This window comes from Mesitornis unicolor, unplaced genomic scaffold (assembly GCF_000695765.1).
Source record: "Mesitornis unicolor isolate BGI_N332 unplaced genomic scaffold, ASM69576v1 scaffold22445, whole genome shotgun sequence".
In the NCBI taxonomy this organism is placed as follows: Eukaryota; Metazoa; Chordata; class Aves; order Mesitornithiformes; family Mesitornithidae; genus Mesitornis; species Mesitornis unicolor.
In genome coordinates, this window is record NW_010186461.1 from 1 (window position 1) to 17,742 (window position 17,742).

The 17,742-nt window shown below is 52.7% G+C and overlaps 1 protein-coding gene across 1 annotated transcript; it reads left to right on the plus strand.

Annotated features, from left to right (window-relative positions):
• Positions 1–14,116: 14,116 nt before the first annotated feature.
• Positions 14,117–15,866, plus strand: LGALS2 (lectin, galactoside-binding, soluble, 2; the record flags this gene model as incomplete). Its single annotated transcript, XM_010185168.1, has 3 exons — positions 14,117–14,199; positions 14,486–14,645; positions 15,720–15,866. Coding segments are annotated over 3 exons (390 nt in total), but the record flags the coding sequence as incomplete, so codon positions are not given.
• Positions 15,867–17,742: the final 1,876 nt, after the last annotated feature.

Genomic DNA, 17,742 nt, shown 5'->3' on the forward strand with positions numbered 1-17,742 from the left:
GGAGCGGCGTGTCCTTTAAAAGGACACGAACCCGCCGGCTCTGGCGCATGCGCGATGCAGGCTCTCTCGGCCCTGGGGAGACTGGGATCGGGGGCCGTGTGGTGGCCGGACCCTGGTGCCTCTCCTTAGGTGGAGAGGAGCGAGTGATTGAAGAGGCATTATAAGCGCTAGGGAGCGATCTCCTGTGCCCCACTTGGAGCCATTTTTGGTCGGAGGTGCCCATCCTTTCCTGGCAGGGCCTGACCTGAGGGTAGCTGAGGGGGGTAGCGGGTAGGGAGGTTGGAGGAGCTCTGGGAATCACTAAGGGCTCTATGAACGCAAACTCTATTTGTCCCGTTTCTCCTTGCAGCTCTGGTAATCCAGGCCAGCCCTAACTGTGTCACTTAATACTGCTTGTTTTCTCTGCGCTCCAGTGGGCTTGGAAGGAACAGCAAGTCTGTGTCCCTGTGATGATTTATTGCCTTTGTTGGTTTCTTTTTCTTTCTTTATAAAGAATGCCGGTGAAAGGTGCCAACTCGGTGACCTTTGGGGAGGCTCATCAGCCACGGTGCTCAAAGCCACCGACTGGAGCTGGCCCTGCCGGAGCCTCTGCGATAAGAGCACGAGTACGATACAGCCTATTCAGCCTAAAAGCGCCTAATCCTGGAGACAGATGTCTGAGTTACCGTGGCCCTGCGTTGGGTTACTCATTTACAGTGCTAATCCCGCAGATGGCAGGCGAGGGAACTGCCCTGATGTCACACTTAATGTCTTTCCCTTATGGACAGCCATTGTTTTGGGGGGGATTTTTTGGCCATTAGAAAGTACTTTTTGGCACTGGAATGGGGTTCTTTTTTTAACTGTTACTGCCTTGCATCACAAAGCCTTTTTAAAATGCCTTTCATAGAAAATTGCCACATCCTTCCCTCTGCTGTGTTCAGGCACGTTTTACAGGGGTTATTTTAATCGTGTGAGTCAGCCGTGCCTGTCACTACTACCTCTTTGATTTTTTTTTTGAGAATCCTTAAATCATCTTTAGGAGGCTGAGGCCTAGATACTGCTCTTCTAGGTCATGCAAGATCTGCATAGAAGGCATGCCTCTCTCCAGCCCACAAAGCAATGCCTCTGAAGGAGTGGTTCACAGCCCCCTTTTGCTCAGGTTTCGATCTGTCCGAGACTGGAGGTTGTTTATTTTCCTCCCTTTGGCAACACCCAGTGGTTAGCACGTCTAGGATGAATGGGAGGCTGCACCTCTTTTCAGCCTGCAAACAATGGCGAGTGAATTCATGCATAACAGCCGTGTCAGCAGCAGCCTTTCAAACCTTGCTTTTATTTCTCACAGATTTAGGAGTCTCTTTCCTCTTAACATCTGTTTTCCGTTTAACGAGGACCCTAAGCGCAACCAATAAAAGAGACCGAAGTTGGGATTTTGCTCCCTGTAACAGTGGTTAGATGACGTGTGAGGAAATACCTTTCTCCTGTCCCTCGGTGTATTTTTGCCGACAGCTGGCATCCCAAACTCGGTATGGCGTGAGGCTGTGCACGTTGTAATTAACACCGCTCCGGAATGAAAGCGCTGGAACTATAATTAGCTCGTAGCCAGTTGCTGAGGAAAGTGATTACTGGAGGCCTGGGTAGCTGGCGTGCCGGCCAGGGGAAGGCTTACGCAGGCAGAGGGGTGCGGGATCCCAGGTTTGGCAGGCCCTGCTCCAGGCTGTCCCGCAGAGGGCAGCAGCAGGCAAGAATGCTCCTGCCTCGTCAACTTTGGCTTAGCAAACGCTCTCGCTGCCTGTGCAGTCTTGGTGGATCATGAAACAGGCAAAGTTCCCCTTAGTAGGGAAGGGAAGGCGGCCTCGCAGGAGCAGATGGATCGCCCGGGAGACGGGTTTTCCACCCACCAGGTTGTCCTCAGCCGGCCAGAACTGCCCCGTCACCCTTGCTCTGACCCAGCGTTTGGTTTCTCTGCCTTGAGTGTTTACGCAAAGCTTGCAGTGTTTTTCAGATGCACTTGTCTGCGGCAGCGAGAGCTCCTGCTGGGTCGTGGGCTCTGGCCCGTGACGTGAGGTTCCTGTTCCCCTGCCACATTCCTCCTCCTTTGGCAGGGCGTTCTGCTGGAGACCTTTCACTTTCCTGAAGCTCGGTACTGCGGTCTTTTGTTCCCTTTTCTCGTTTTCCTGCTCTGGCCAACTGCAGTAGCCACTTCCTGGGGTTTTGGCTCAGTTTTACCCCTGCTAATTTCTCTCGAACGGGGCTACCAGCACCTCTCCTGACACCACCTTGGACCCTGCGCCTCTTACGCAATCCTCTGGATGTGCAGCCCTGCTATTCCCTGACCTTGGCTCATCTCCTTCCTTTTGCAATACGTCTAAAGCACCTTTCCCAGCGGAGGGCTGCAATTAGAGAGGCGAGGATAGAGTTGCATACTTCTCTAGAGGGAGAGCAGGTTTGAGCTCCTTTAATCTAATAGGAAATGTCTCCTTCCCTTTCATATTCAGCACTTTCTTGTGGTATGCAGTTATCCACCAGGATTGCTCCCTTCCATTTCTTTCAGCGTTTCCCTTTTTGCTGTAGGAAGACCTGTCCACGGTGATCAAAGGCATCTTTCTACAACTGCAGGAGCAGAATGAGGAAACAGGATGCTGGATAAGGGATCAGAAAACCTGCTGGCCAGATCTCTGCAATTAAACATGTCTCGGAGCAAGGCTCAAGGAAATGCATACCTATGCTCGCTGCCTCAGTTTCCCTGCTCGTTAGCATGGGGATAATTGCGCTTGCTTCCTTTGGGGAATTGCCTTGACCTCTGTATATTAAATTTCCTTTCCATATTGGTTCTGTCATTACAGCAGCTGACGCAGCCAGACAAGTGAGTGAGAGAAGCAAATACCAGAGTCAGAGGTGAGCTATGCAGGGTGCTGCTGCCTTGTTTGAGCCATCCTCCCAGACCCTGCAACTCCAGGAGTTGCTGATCCCTCGACCAAAGAGGGAAGCAATGCCCTCCTGGTCAGGATAGGGAGTGGCAGTGCCTCATTACATCCTGGGGAAGGCTTAGCTGGGCTTGCTGTTGCTGATAGCATCTTCCCAAGAGAAGCTGGGGGATGCTCTGAGAACACAGGTACACTCTTGCTGCTGGGGAACAGCATCAGCAGCAGGAAAAGGTGACGGAAAAGCGATGGGACAGAAGCTCCAGTCATAGCCGTGGCTTGGGGATGATAGTTTATGTGTCTGGGTAAGGCCAAACCAGAACAAGCAGAGGAAGGCCCAGCTGGTTAGGGAAAGCAGCTGAAATTTATGGGGCTGAAGCGAGCATCAAAGGCCCTGAGCCCACAAGGGGGAGCCTCGATGAAGTCATGCCCTGCATTGCTGATGGAATCAGCTCCAGACTGAAACAGTTCTGCTACTGATACTGTGCACTCGGGGTTCAGGTGTCGAGAGAGGCACTTGGGAAGGTGAACAGATTCAGCTGTTCTTGCTCTAGCCTTGACTTGCAGTGTTACTGCTAGCAGATGACAGGAACATCATTAGAAAGCACAAGTATTGGGGAAAAAAAATGGTTTAAGAGCTTGGATTTTGCTGAAATACAGCCTGGCTCTAAAGCACAGCAGGAGGGAGAAGGAGAAAAATCCTATTGCAAAGGCGTTTTTCACGGGCATCCAAGCTTGATCTGAGCAGAGATTGGCGACACAAAACCAGGCATCCTGGAGCAAATCAGGGAGCCCAGCTGCGGCAAATCCCCGAGCCTGGATGATGAATACATCCCTGCATTGCGGCGACAATGAAGTGTGACTTAGCGAAGCGTTTGCCGGGTATGTTCAGCATAGCAGCAGCAGCAGCCCAGGGAGTTCAGAGATGCAGCCGTGTGCAGCCTCTTTTACAACGTGGCACAGGGAGGAGGCATTCCCACTGCGGGGTGCCCCAGCCGTGAATGCATGTGCTCTAGGCTGTGCAGCTGCCTCAGGTTTGGCAGCTGGTGAGCTTGAATAGATGGGTTTTGGAAAAATCCCCCATTGCCAGTGATTCTGATTTGGCTGCAGCTGCCTCAGGTTCCCTAGGAAACTTCAGCGCTGGCTTAAGCTCGTCTGGGTTGCAAAACAGCAGAAGGAGGCCATCCCACGGCGCTTTCCCTCCAGCCTGGTTGCCCGGCCCCTGCTGCTTGGCACTGCAGCCAGCTTCAGTCCCGCTTTTGGTGGTGGTGAGGAGCAGCGGGGCGGAGTGAACCCAGTGCCGGGGCATGGCAGACGTAGGGTTAGGAATAGGAAAACTGAGACACAGGAGGAGGAGGCAGATGCAGGGTCTGCATATGCAGGTTTTCCCAAGGTGGACTTGTCCTTTCCTAGGCTCCTTCCGGGTCCTTCTGGCTTTGTCTGTCTCAGTAAATGCAACAGGAGCAAGGCCAGGCCTGAGCACTGCCTTGGGATGGTGGCTCACAGGTTAGCAACCTTCCTGGCATGGTTTTGGGCTGTGCCAGCTGGCAGTGCCACAATTCACAGGCACAGCTGAGGGACAGGGTGGGTTGGGGACTGTTCCTAACAGAGCCTTGATGTCACCAAGAGTTTAACCCCATGGATGGGAGCTATGCCCTGCTCCTTGCTCTCCGAGCCAAGAGAGCGAAACGGCTACACCCTGTAAGCGCAGGTCCCTCTGAAGGCAGGCTTTTGAAGTGCAGTCCCCTGCAGCCTGCATATTTACCTGCTTATTTTCCACCCTTTCCCTCTCTGAAGAGGGGAAACATCACGCAACAGGCCGTAGGTGAGTGTGTGGGGTGAGAGCATGTGCGCCAGACCGAAACTGGGAAATGCTCTGTCTGCTGGGCTCAGCTCAGCACAGGGTTGTGACTCAGTGTCCTACACTGCGTGCTGTGGATGGCTGTTTGACCTCCTGCCTTCTGGGGTGGGAGAGGTGCTATGAGGAAACATTACCTGAGTGCATGAGGTCATGGGGGGTGTGGGGGCCAGCTCCCAGATGCCAGGGATCAGACAGGCCTGGGCACACGGAGATGCTGAATTTGCCCCCCTGGCTCTCCTGCCTCAGGCAGGCAGGGTGAGGAGCCCACTGTGTTGCCTCAGGAACACGCATAAGGGTTTCCCATGCACATCCACCTCAGTCCTGTTACCCCCACCACCCCAAACCAAACCAGGAACCGTTCTATAACTCACTTGGGGAGCAGAATAGGGGCAGGTCTTGTGTATCCCCCATTTAATGTGCTGCTGACAAAATCCCCCATCCAGGAGAATCACACAGAATCACAGAATATTAGGAGTTAGAAGGGATCTTGAAAGATTATCTAGTCCAAACCCCCTGCCAGAGCAGGATCACCTAGACCAGGTCACACAGGAACACATCCAGGCAGGTCTTGAATGTCTCCAGAGAAGGAGACTCCACAAGGGTCAGGCCCACACTTCTGGGTGCATCCAAATGGTGATCTCTGCCTGGAGGGGCTGCATTCGAGTGGTACACTGCCGTGCCGCTCAGCCCAGCAGGCATCTTGGAGGCAATGTCCACATTTTGGGTTGTACCGTGACCATATCGCATCTTTGCCATCCCCTGTTCACAGTCCACGTCCCTCTCCTCTGTGTAGAAGGAGGAGATGCTCCCTGCAGAGGCTGCTCCTCTTTCCGCCTCCCTCCTCGCACAGAGCAGCTTCACATCTGGAGCAGCTCTCCTCCCCGTAGCAGTGCTCTGACTGAATTTCAGGAGGAGGATGCGTGCTGGCAGTCGGCAGGGTTCAAAGCAGCAGTGTTGCAGTGTGGCTTAACTGGTGGGCTGTGAGACCTCTTCCCTCCAGCCATCCTCTGGCTGTCTGCTGGTGTCCAGAGCAGGCACTAGGCACTCTTCAGCTCATCCCAAGCCAGGTCCTTGGGAAGCTGCATCTCTACCAGAGCTGTTCAGGAAAGATTCTCAGCCCTTTCCTGATGAGACCGAGTGAGTAATAGAGATGTTCCTCAGGGACGATGGTGTAAGGAGCGCTATGTGTATGTTCAGGACCAGAGAGCAGGTCTCCACTAGCTTTTTCCCTGCTGTTGTGCAGCAGACACTGATGCGTGTCCCATCTTGACAGGAGAGATAAGCTCTCTGCGTGCTGCACCGATGGGAACTTGCCTGGCAGTTGCAGCCACCAGTCCTCCTTGCACTGTTCTTAGCAGATCTCCTGGCTTGGCAAGTCTTGTTCATTGCAGACACGTGTTAGGGGCTATTCAGCCGGGGATGCGATAAGATTTGTCTGGTGTGAGTTGTGTTCAAAGCATTTAGTTTGTAATACCCTTTTCCCCTCTCGGGAGCGAGTGTTCTCCATCCAGGAATCTGACTGCTATTAAAGCTGAGTGTCTGCTTTGCTGGTGGGGGGGGTGTTTTGGGGAGAAACTGTGAAGAAACCGGGAGGCAGCTGGAGAGGCACAGCCAGGTTCTGACGCGGTGTGTTGCCAGTGGTGGGGAAAATAAGGACAGCAGAAAGAGGCATAAACTGGAGAGAAGGGAAAGGGCGCCAGAAAGGACAAACAGCTTAGCGTGACCACAGGGAACACAAAATAAACATCCACTGTGGTCAAGTGAGGGCTTATAAACTACTGGCTATGTGGGATGGGTCAGAAACAGGAGTAGAGGCTCCCAAGAGCAGTCCAGAGGAGGGACAGGATGCCCATACTGCTTGGCAAAACAAGGTGTCCTCAAATGCAGGGGGCACCTCTTAGTCCCCATTGTAGTTCTGTAAAGGGAGACAGGGTGTCCCAGCTGGGCAGAGCAGCTGCTACCCTCTTCTCTGCCGTGCCATGCAGAGATGAAACATCTCTGGGCAGCACCATGACCCATCAGGCTTCAAAAGCTCCTTCACCTGGTGGCAACTTGAAGCAAGGCTGTGGCAGTAGTTTCTCACTGGGAAAATGTAATTTAGGGCTCCTCGTGCTGGTGAGAGCAGAGCCAGGATGTCCTCTGCACTTTCGCTGTCCCTGGAGCTCCTGTGGCAGCTGCAGGTCAGACTCCCTGTGGCTCGCTCTGAAGGTCCATGGGTTCATATACTTCTGGTGCCCTTCTCTCTGGAAGAGGGGAGGAGGAGAGGAACAGGGAGGGTTGGTTATGTGGGCTTGGTCTTTTCTTAGGTCTCCTTTAGATGCCGGCAGTTCCCTCTTTAGAAGCCCATTTCCCACACTGAGTCAGTCATTTTGGGATTTGGGTTCCCTTTTCTTGGCAGCTTTTCTTCCCCATTTCCATCTGGTTTGGTTTTTACCATTTCATTTTGCAGGGCCATCAAAGGGAGTTTGCTCATGCTGATTTTGGAGCAACAGATAGTTTCGACTTGACAACCCCTTCCCTTGCAGACCTCAGTCGTGGCCTTAGATGCATGGTGGGTCACCCCTTCAGACCTTCTCAAAGCTGATGGGTGGTAAGGTGGCTTGCTTCTTCCTAGTGGAGATGAGGAGTACTTGACCTTAGTGACGTCAGCATGGGAGAGCAACCCTTTTTTCTTTTGCACTCCTTCTTTCCAGCCCATGAGCTGTTAATTCTTGTGGCTTTTCAAAACTTGCTATTTTTCCCTTAGCATTTCTTTCTCTTTCCTTTTTTTTTTTTTCAGTGGATGAGCCATCCTTGGCATCGCTCCCTGTGCGTGTGACTCAGACAGACTCTGCTTGTCTGAAGGATTCCTGCAAGTCCTCAGAGTTGTCCAACTCGCCCAGGCTCGGCGCTGGGTCCTGTGAGAAACGCACTCAGAGGGAGCCGTGCAGCGCCACCGGCTTTGTTCTCCCTGTGCGGGGTGGACCGCTGCACGCTGGGACGCAGCAGTCACTCTCCCTGCATGCCCTTGCTGTCCTGTGGGGTGGAATTCAGAATGACTGCTTGGAGCTCAACGGAGGGAGGTCCCCGTGAGCCTTTTGTGTATGGCGCAATGCTGCGTTTCATTTTTTGCTGATGCAAGTTCCAGCCAGCTGGCCCCATGCTGTCTTTCTTGTGGGAAATGGTCCCCTTGAAGTCAGGAGTGTGGGGCTGAGAGCATCTCGGAAGTCCTGTTGGAAGGCACCTCTTCATTTTGGATGCCTCTGGTTTTCGGACATAATTGGATGCACCCAAGGGCTAATTTATTTCAGAGACACTGAATGCCTCAGAACCTCCTACTGATAGTAGATGGTGTGAAGAAAGATCAGCATCTGTGATACTCGAGCTGCATTATTCAGGGGAGCCCAGCTTCCTTTTAGCTTCATGGACAGATTTGCAAAGCTGGATTTAAAAAAAAAAGATATTTTTTTTTAATCTCTCCATGGGACCTTTAAGATGGGAATCTAAACAAGTGGGTTAGGTTGAAACTAGATGACCTTTAAGGTCCCTTCCAACCCAAACTATTCTATGATTCTAAGAAGTTTTTTTGGAGGTGAACTTGGGTACCTGTGCCTCAGTTTCCCCATGTGCAAGATGAGGGGGCTGCCATCTTCTTCACTCAAGGTTAAGATAAAGCTGTTGGAGATCTCAATCTTTTGGTGCAAGATGCAAGTGAGGTATAAGATCTCATGAAGCTGATCCTTTGTAGAGAGCTCTTTGGAAGATCCTTTTCCCATTAAGCTGGTAATATCTCATCCGGCAAGTCTGGGTAAAGCTGGGAGGTCCCAAAAGTCCAGGAGAGGGGAAAACCACGAGCTTTTGATGCATCTTCTCTTTGCCAGTAGGGAAGCTTTCAACACAAATGCATTTTTATCTCCAGGCATGTTTTTGAAAACCCTTCCCACAACTCGCATTCCTGGCATGCCCCCATGAGGGAAAGAATTAGAGAAATGAAGGCTGGAAAGGGAACTGGGTGGCATGTAATCAGTCCTCTGACCTCCCTTCCCCACCCTTTGCCAAATAGGTTCGTCTTCCTGCCCCTCAGGCAAGCTGGAGACCCTGAAGATGTGACTCATCTGGCTGCTTGGGTTGATGAAATGGCCCTGATGTCTTATAAGCCAGCATCCTTGCACACCTTCCTCCCCTCTCTGTGCACAACTTGTACCAGACAAAAGTGTTGCCACAGACTTCAGAGCTGCTCAAGAGAGGTGTCCCCTGTGGCACCACTGCCTTGCTAATAGGGTAGGGTGAGAGATGGAGTCTGAGGCTTCACCCCTCCCCTGTGCTCTTTATTTGCTCCACTGCTTGGTGCAGGTTCCCTCCTTCACTGCTGCCCCTAGCCCTGAAGAAAGGTGGTTATTCCCCTTATTTTAGCTCTTCAGGTAACTTTGTTCTTCCTCCTCCTCCTCCTTCCCCAGATCCAAAGAAAGAGAAATTGCCCACAGCTGAAGGGGGATGATGCTGGTAGAGAGTCTACCAGAGGCTGATGGTCTCTAATCCCTTGCTGCCAAATTCAGAGAATGGATGGTACTTCCATATTTCCCACGAGGCCTCCGTATGATGAACTATCAGGGAGCTGGGGCATGAGGGGTGGCAGGAGATTCACCTGCAGTCCTTTGTGCTTTCCCATTTTAGTTGACCTGAACGCAGAGACTTCAGTCCCTTCCCCAGAGGAGCCATCCCACTCTGGTTAACCTCTGAGGCAGCAGGTTAGTGCTCGTGGGTAGTAGTTTCCTTGTGCTCATCATTGCCTTGGCTTCTCCAGTATTTCCTGGACAATCCTCTTCTGCACACGCCCTCCAGATCCACAGACCTGCTTATCCAGTCTCCTGCTTACCTCAGTGCTTGACTGAGGTACATACATTTTGTTCTCTCGATCCTCCTTGGGGACGCTGGCTGGCTTTCAGAGCTTGGGTATTGGTTGGGTGAAGATTGCAGCACTGTCTGCTGAGAGGCAAACCGACACCTCTCAGCTAAAAGGGAAACCAGTCCTGTCCAAACTACCTGGGAATTTCTGTTACTGGCAGGTGGAGAACTGAGCATCTCCATCAGGAGGTGGTGGAAGCCTCTTCTCAGTCATGTCCTGAGCCCTGGCCTCTGCAAATCTGGGGCTCAGCTTCTTGAAATCCACCCTAGAGCCCTCTAAGGCAGGAGGTGTTTTCCCCATGGCTTCACAAAAAGGGGAAACTGAGGCAGAAACATGGCTTAATCACAACTGCTGGAAGTAATTGCAACCAGGGCCCAAATGAGGTCAGAGAACACGGTTTAAATCAGGTCACCACTCGATATTTATTGTGTGGAGTTTTTCTTTTTTCTTTACTCCCGCACTGAAATCCTTCCCCAGAGGCTATTCAAGGAAATAAATAGCCAGTGGAAAGGGACAATAGCTTGCTGTGGAGTACAAATTATATGAAGCAGTAGGAAATAATAGCAGAGGGAGCAGCTGCTACTCCGAGAAGGAATGCATGGTCGCTCTCTCCAGCTCCTTTTGCCTTGAGCGTACGCCGATGCTGCTCCACAGCACAGGCTCCCTGGGGCCTTCGGTGCAAAATGGGACAGGCATCTTTTTTTACAGTGTCCTCCGGTGCTGCTAATTAGTGCCAAGCTGAAACCACAGCCTTTCGTTAGGGTGCTAAGGGGATCTCCTGCCTCTTCTCGCAGGGCTTGGTTTGACACGTCCCCACAGCCGGCATGACCACTTCACATTCTCCTCTCTCCTTCTTCCCTTCTGGGCTGAGCATCACATCTAGTGAAGACACATGTCACTCCTGCAAAGAACTACTCATAGCAGGTGTCATCTGGAGAGGACGCATTGGCTGCCCTGTCCTCTCTGCTTTTTGAAGCCCTTCCTCAGAACCATTGGGAGGGATGGTGGGGACCATTTTGGTGTGCTGGTGTGCCACAAAAGGCCCTAAGAAACCTCTCCTAGCTAGAGTGGTTGGGCTACCTTGGCTGAGAAGTAGGGAAGCCTGTGGTTTTCCTCAGGGCTTCACACCTAGCTGGCTTATCTCCTGCCCAAGCAAGGAAACAAAATAAATAGCGCTGCCAGCAGTAGTGCTGCCCAGGATCTTGGCAGCCTGCTGGGGAGGGTGGCGGTCAATCTCTCCTCAACAGCTGTGTGGGTGCCCTGTGGTAGAGGTGGCAGCTCTAGGCTATGGTTCATAAGGTGCTGCTGTCTGGAGCCACCCTGAGTGTCCTGAGCTCCCATGGGTGCTCCTGATGGTCTGAGATCACCCCAGGATAGAGGAAAGGTCAGGAAGGACTGCTAACCACAAAACCTACCTCATGAGACCTCTGCAAATGAAGCTGCTGTGTTTCCTGTGCTGAAAGCACTCTGCAGAGGACATGCCTTGCCACCCTTCTGTCTGAAAGCCCACATGGTTGCAGTGTTCTCTTCCCTCCTTAAAATATGTTATTTTTTTTTGTAAAATTGCAGGTCTAGCTGCTCTCTGTTGGAAGTTTGACTTGTCCCCAGGTCAGGCAAGGTCCCCAGCTGGTTGTTGAGTCTCTGCTGTCCCAAGACACCCTGTGGGAACTTAGCAAAGCCTTCTCTGGTGCCAGTGCTGTGACCATGGGCGTCCCACACCAGTACAGGCCAGCTGCCCTCTGCCCAGGATGAACATCTCTATGGGGCCTTGGAGAGGCACTCCCAGGCAAGTACCCTACTGTGGGATCGTCTCTCTGAGGGTGAAGGGTTCCCAGGTCACTTGCACTGGTGACCGCCAGCTTCCACAACCATTACTTATATTTTCCTCTCTGCACAGACCCTCCACCTCCTTTCCAGATGACCTTTAGCCAGATTTCCTCTTTCTTTGGGATTTACATTCCCATCAAGTCACTGTTTCCTTGGGCTTTCTGATTTGCAGTGTCTGTGAGGTAGTATCAACCTGCCCTCTTCACCCTCCATCATCCCAATCACCACCTCCAACTGCGCTGGAGGATTTCAGCTCTTCTGGGGTCTGTAAAGTCTCAGACCCTTCCTAGGTGGGGAGCACATCCCCCTGCATGAGAGAGGCCATCTGCGTGGGGCTGGTGTCTGACCATGCGAAGACTCAGCTCCACAGACGAAGGAAGTCACCAGCGCTGGCATAATTGCTGCCTGGTTTCCCTGTATTGTTCCCAGTGGCAAATAAAAGGGGGGTGAACGCCCCTGCTGAGCAGTGTAGGAGGGGGATTAATGTTATCTAGATAAAATCTCACGGCCCCTCTCTGAGCAGCTCATGCCTCTTTCCTGCCCATCTTCCCTCCCTGCATGTTCTCACATCCGTGGTACTTGCGACTCCGCACATAACCCTCTGTGTGTGTAGTTTTTCCTGCCCCTCAAGCAGATGCTGCTCTCCTGCCTGGGCAGCCTCACGCTCTGCCAATGGGTTCGTGGATAAATCCTGGTGAGAGGAAGGTTTCTGTCTGCTCTGTGCTGGGCTATGTGGGAAGTGGGGTGAAGCCTCCTCCACATTGCTGGCCCAGGACCTGGGTCTTGTCTTTGCTGTGACGTCTCTGTGTTGCTTTGGCCAACCACATAGGACAGGATTTTTCTGACTGAGTTTAGGCTCTGTCTTGGGCTGTGATCTCTTGAGCCCTAAAACTGTTTGTTTCTCCCTGCTGGCTTAACGTGATTTCAGGTCACAGGTCCTGATGGTGGCTATGCAAGCAGTGGCTTTGGCCTGCCCATGTCCCTGCAAAGGAACCATGTGGGTTGCTGAGAAGAGACTCATCCACCCACTCTCATAGCCAGTGTGATGCTCGGATATTTTGGGAGGGGGCTGTGGGCTCTCCCTGAGATGCCTGCGGGGGGGATGAAGAAGTGTGGTGGGAAACAGACCCAATGACAGAAACCACCATTCCCAGCACCTCCTGCTGCTGGCTTCACGCTCAACCTGGGGAGGTTTCACCAACAGCTTGAGTGACCTCAAATTTCCCAAACCTGCTGGGCTTTATGACCCCTGGCTCATAGGAAACACCTCTGGGGAAGGAGTGCTTATCAGCACTTACCTCTGCTCGCTTCAGGAGGTTCTGGGGAAGGGCAAGAGCCATCTGCCAGCTGGCTGTGCAGCAGCAGGATGACTGCATTCAGCTGCTCCTTTGGGAGCGGGGTTGAGGGACTGCTGGTGTCCTGAGCCTTGGCCTCCTCCTCCCTCTCACTTATGCTCTGACTTCTGGAGCCTGGCAGAACACCACCAATTTGTTCAACCAAATCTGGGACACTGTCTACTGACTCCTAGCTTTTAACTGGAAGGAAGACAGCAGGGGTGAAGGTGAAGACAGCAGGGGTGAAGGTGAAGACAGCAGGTCCTCCTCTGTGAGGACAACATTCCCATGTCTCTGGGTTAGGGAGGATGGGGCTATTGAACCTGATGTGCATGGCTCCTCAAGCTGAAAGGTTTGGGTCTTGATGGAGCTTGGATGGGAGATTGCAGAGAGCGCTCATGGGTCGCTAGTGCAATCCATGCAGCTGGGGCTGAATCTGGAGCCACGAGAAGGGATGGAGCTGGGAATGCTTCTTTTGGCTGAGCTGTTACATGCAGGAAAGAAGTGAACACGGTGGTCACACCTCCATGACCAGCTGGGAAGATGTTTATCCTGTGCAGTGGCTGGAGTAGCACCACTAAGGGCTGTGTGTGGTGGTCCCTCCACAGGGAGCCCATCAAGGAGGCTGGGAATTGGTTAAATCTCCTGAAGTCCATAATGAGAGAAAGTGTACATAGGGAAGCTATTTCTGTGGATCAAAGTCTCATGGCTGAATAGCAGCTGATGGGGCCTTGTGGAGGTGGAGGTGCTGTTAATGTGTAAGCCACAAGGAAGTCTAGGGATGGGAGGTCCTCTGTGTGAGGCATTTCTGAGCTAAGCTGCTGGTGGCTCCCTGCCTGGTTACCCTGTCCTCTGAGGAAGATGTCTGTAAGATCTGCTGCTCCTGTCCTCTGTCACCCAGGGTCCCCAGCTTAGCAAAGCTGAGCGAGGGACCGTCAAGCCACAGCTACCTCTGCTCCCACCTCTTGTGCTTCTTGGGCTGCGGGCAATGCTGCCTACCAAACCCTGGGTTGTGCCCCTCTGCTTTAACCCTCTTTGTGCCTCTGCTCTCGTGCTCTCCTTTCCTTCTGCTGAGGACAAACCCGTTTTCATCTCTCCTCTCTCTCTCTGATGTATTTTCCTGCTTGCTGGCTTCACTCAGCCCACTCTTCCCATACAAGACCTCCAGCATGGAGGAGGAGAGGAATTTAGGAGAGGAATACCAGCTGTAGATGTTCTCCTGTCTGGGGCACCTTCTCCAAGCAGCATCATCTCTCTTCCAATGAAGAGGCTGAAGGAGCCCCACAGGCAATTTTTCTCTCTGCCTTAGGAAAAATTTGAAATCTTCAACCTGGATATGAAGACTGGGAACAGCCTGAAGATCAAGGGCAAGATATCTGATGATACTGATGGGTGAGTACAAAGAAACCTCCTCAACTTGCCAGGACTGAAGCTGGGCTGCAGAGGTGGTTTTCCAAGGTTGCCAGGGATAAAAAGTATGACCACAGCTCAGTTAACGCTGAGAAGGGGAACTCCTACACCACCTCCATGCAAACCCTTCTGGCTCCTGAGCAGAATGAGAAAACAGGAGGCATTAAGCACCTGCACTGCTGATGGAGGAATTAGGTGCAGAACCATGTGTTGGATCCCAGATCTTTCAAGAGCCTGTTTTATCTGTGTGCCTGACCTTCACCCACAGCTTCAGCATCAACCTCGGCTCCAGCTCCTCAGATCTGGCATTTCACTTCAATCCCCGCTTCAATGAGCCTGTCATCGTCTGCAACTCCAGGTGCTCCAGTGCCTGGCAGGCAGAGCAGCGTGAGAACCACCTCTGTTTCTCCAAGGGCTCCACTACCAAGGTGAGGGGTCTGTGCCAGCATCGGTTTGGGAGGGTGATGGAGGAGGAAGCCCCTGGTTAGCAGATTCCTGTACCCTTGTCCTCCCAGTCCCATCCAGTGCCTCCTACTCCCTCCCAGCAGCCCCTCATCCTCATCCTCTGGGTTTTTAGTCCCAATTGCCATTTGCACTCCTCCTTCAAAACCCCAGCACTTCCACTGGGAACTCTATATGAGCCCTGTCTCTCTCAGGCTTTGTAAGTGCTTCCTGCCCCCTACCCCTGCCCAGTGGGTGAGTGTACCAGGGTACATATGAAGGTAAAGGGGGTCTCCAAGAAGCAGAATCTTGCTGCTCTCTACCTTATTTCTCTCCCTGATTGCCCCCTAAGCAAACATGGGCTTTAGGGCAACCAAGGGTTTGGAGCAACATCCAAAAACCTCTTCCTCAGCTCTTCTGTCTCACTGCTCCTGAATCCACGCTGACAGGCTGTCCTCCCTCTCCTCCAGCCAGGCATGCTGCCTTAGTTGCTGTCTCACCCCATCTGATGTCCCGAGACATTAACAGGGCTGCATTTACGAGTCCTGCTGTGGAGAGGAAGCTTGTTTCCTCAGTCATCTCTTGGGGAAGGGATGGTGAGGTGATGGCTTTGGGAAATGATCCCTTTAATTTGCAGTGGTCAGTGATGTGTTCTTGTCCTGTCTGCTTGTGAGTGTTTATCAGTGAAGCTCCTTTTCCAGGTCCTGGTGAGCTGCTGAGGGCATTGGTGTGTCAGGTTTATTCTGCCCTGTTCAGAGGAGATCTAAGGCATGTGGCATATAAAGACCCACTTGGGTTTACCTGCTCTGAGTTTACAACCTGAGTAGCTGAAAGAGCCCCAGGAGAGATCCTGTCCCCGTGTCATAGTCTAGATACCAGCTCACACTCTTTATATCAACTGCCCATTTCCTGCACCACCCTCAACCCCCAGCACCTTGCTAAAGGCTGTCAGGACCAAGTCTAACCCCTACGTGTAACAGTCAGGCCTTTCATCTGGTTACTCACCTCCTGATCTCCTCCTTGTCCCCAATCCCTGCCCTTTCTCCCCTCTCTTCTCCCAGATCATCATTGAAATGCTGGCAGACAAATTCCAAGTGAAGCTGCCGGATGGCCATGAAGTGAAGTTCCCCAACCGGCACTCCTACAGCAAAATCAGCTACTTGAGCGTCAAGGGAGGCTTCAGGGTCACCTCCTTCAAACTGGACTGATGGGTGCTGCTTCCAAGCTCTAATAAATACCCAAGCAGTGAAAGACTGCTTGTTCCAGCTGTTCTTACTTCTGTCAGGTTTCTGGCTCCGTGGCTCTATGTGAGACACCGGCAAAGCCCAAGGTTTTTCCACCAACATGAAAGGAGCTCTTGTTGGATGGAAATCCTTCCCAGATAACGCCAGGTGCTTTTCCAGGTCAGACCAGGATGTGGGGTTGAATGGATAGTAGGTAGGCAAAGCAGGCTGTAGGTGGGGTTCAGGAGGAGGACACTATGTGATTGCTTGGGGAGTGGTTGTGCAAACTCTGCACAATGCACCAGTTCTTCTTTTGGGAAGGAAGGAGGAAAGAAGGGGAAGAAAAGCATTGACCTGAGTGATATGGCATTCCATGTGGCATTTGGTGCCACATTGGCACATAATTAAATGTCAGGTTCGTGAACCTGAGGGCATGGGTTTGACGGGTTTCTCTTGGCTGCTCTCGCAGCCAGTGGGCAGGAGGAAGTGGTGCTTTTCCCTCCTGCAGGAGCGGTACCACCCGAAGTGGTGGCACGGGGAAGGCGAAGGCGAAGGCAGCGCAGGTGTGCCCCTGAGCCAAATAAGGAGTTGTCTCCTCCGGCTTTCCCCCTTATCTCACCTCACCTATCTGCTGGCACATTCCAGCTAGGTTACCCATTACTCTGACATTTCCACACTGAAGGCAGGGGAAGGCAGTAGGGAGGGAGGACGACAGGGTTTGGGCTGAGTTTTGTGGCTCAGCACCTCCCAGTCTGTGTCCCTTGTACACAAGACTACAGGCAATTAGTGCTGACTATCAGATGCTGCTGCTCTAATTAAAGAAGTGTCTTGGCAGCCTTAAGTGAGACCGATGTCTCTGGGTGGGACGAGAGCAAAGTAGAAGGACATCTTATGGAGAACCTGGTCCAAGCCATGGTGGCAGTGCCTCTGCCCTTCCTCTCTGCTTCCTTGCTGCCCAGCCATTGGGACTTGCTGCTGCCTGAGGCAGAGGATGTCTGGTGGGCTGGGAGGACTGCAGCCAGGCCAGTTTTAGGAAGGGAATCCATCTGCTTCAGGCTGCAAATGAGTTGTTGCCAGGCTGGAGAGGAAGCTTTGCAGCCTCCTGCGTGCTGCATGGGGGCCAGGTGGATAAGAGGTTGCTTTGTGCATTAGCCACAGTGAGAGGCAAAGTACCAGGCTCCTTAATCCAGGGATTCCAGAGTGCTGGAAAATCCGGCTGAGAGGGGAAAGGATGGGATTTTGTGGCCGGGACACTGGCAGACATAGCAAGGAATCTGATAAGGTTGCTGCTGCTGAGGGGAGGCACCAGAGGGGAAGTTAGTATCAAAACTGCTTTAATAAGGACAATAATAAGTGCATAGGATACAGAGTGGAGGCAGAAAGGATATTCCACAGATGTGGGTCTTTGGTCTGGAGCATGTGTTACGGTCTGGGAAGCGGCGAACAGGGTCCCCATCCTGGAGGGAACAGAGGTGGTGATGGCTGATCCTGCTGGGTGCCAGTGGCCAAAGCTGGGGTCTCCTTGAAGCTGCTGCCTGCCCCAGTTTGCTGCTGCTGGATGGCACCAGGCAGCCGCCCAGGGAGGTTGAGGGTGATGGGCTTGCCCGTAACCTCAATGGCCTGACTGTGGGTCGCACTCCCACGTACAACACGCATGCATGCCGGACCCTCTTTATTCTGCTCTGAAGAGCTCCCTGCCAGAAGCAGCTGGGCGGTGGGTGAGCTGCGTGGGAGTGGAGCCTTGCATCTCCCCCCACTGCACACCCCCTCCTGTCCCAGAGAACAAGGGGGGTCCTGTGAGGGTCCCTGCGGTGACCTCAGCCCCCGAGCATCTCGTCTCCACGCGGCAGCACAAAGGCAC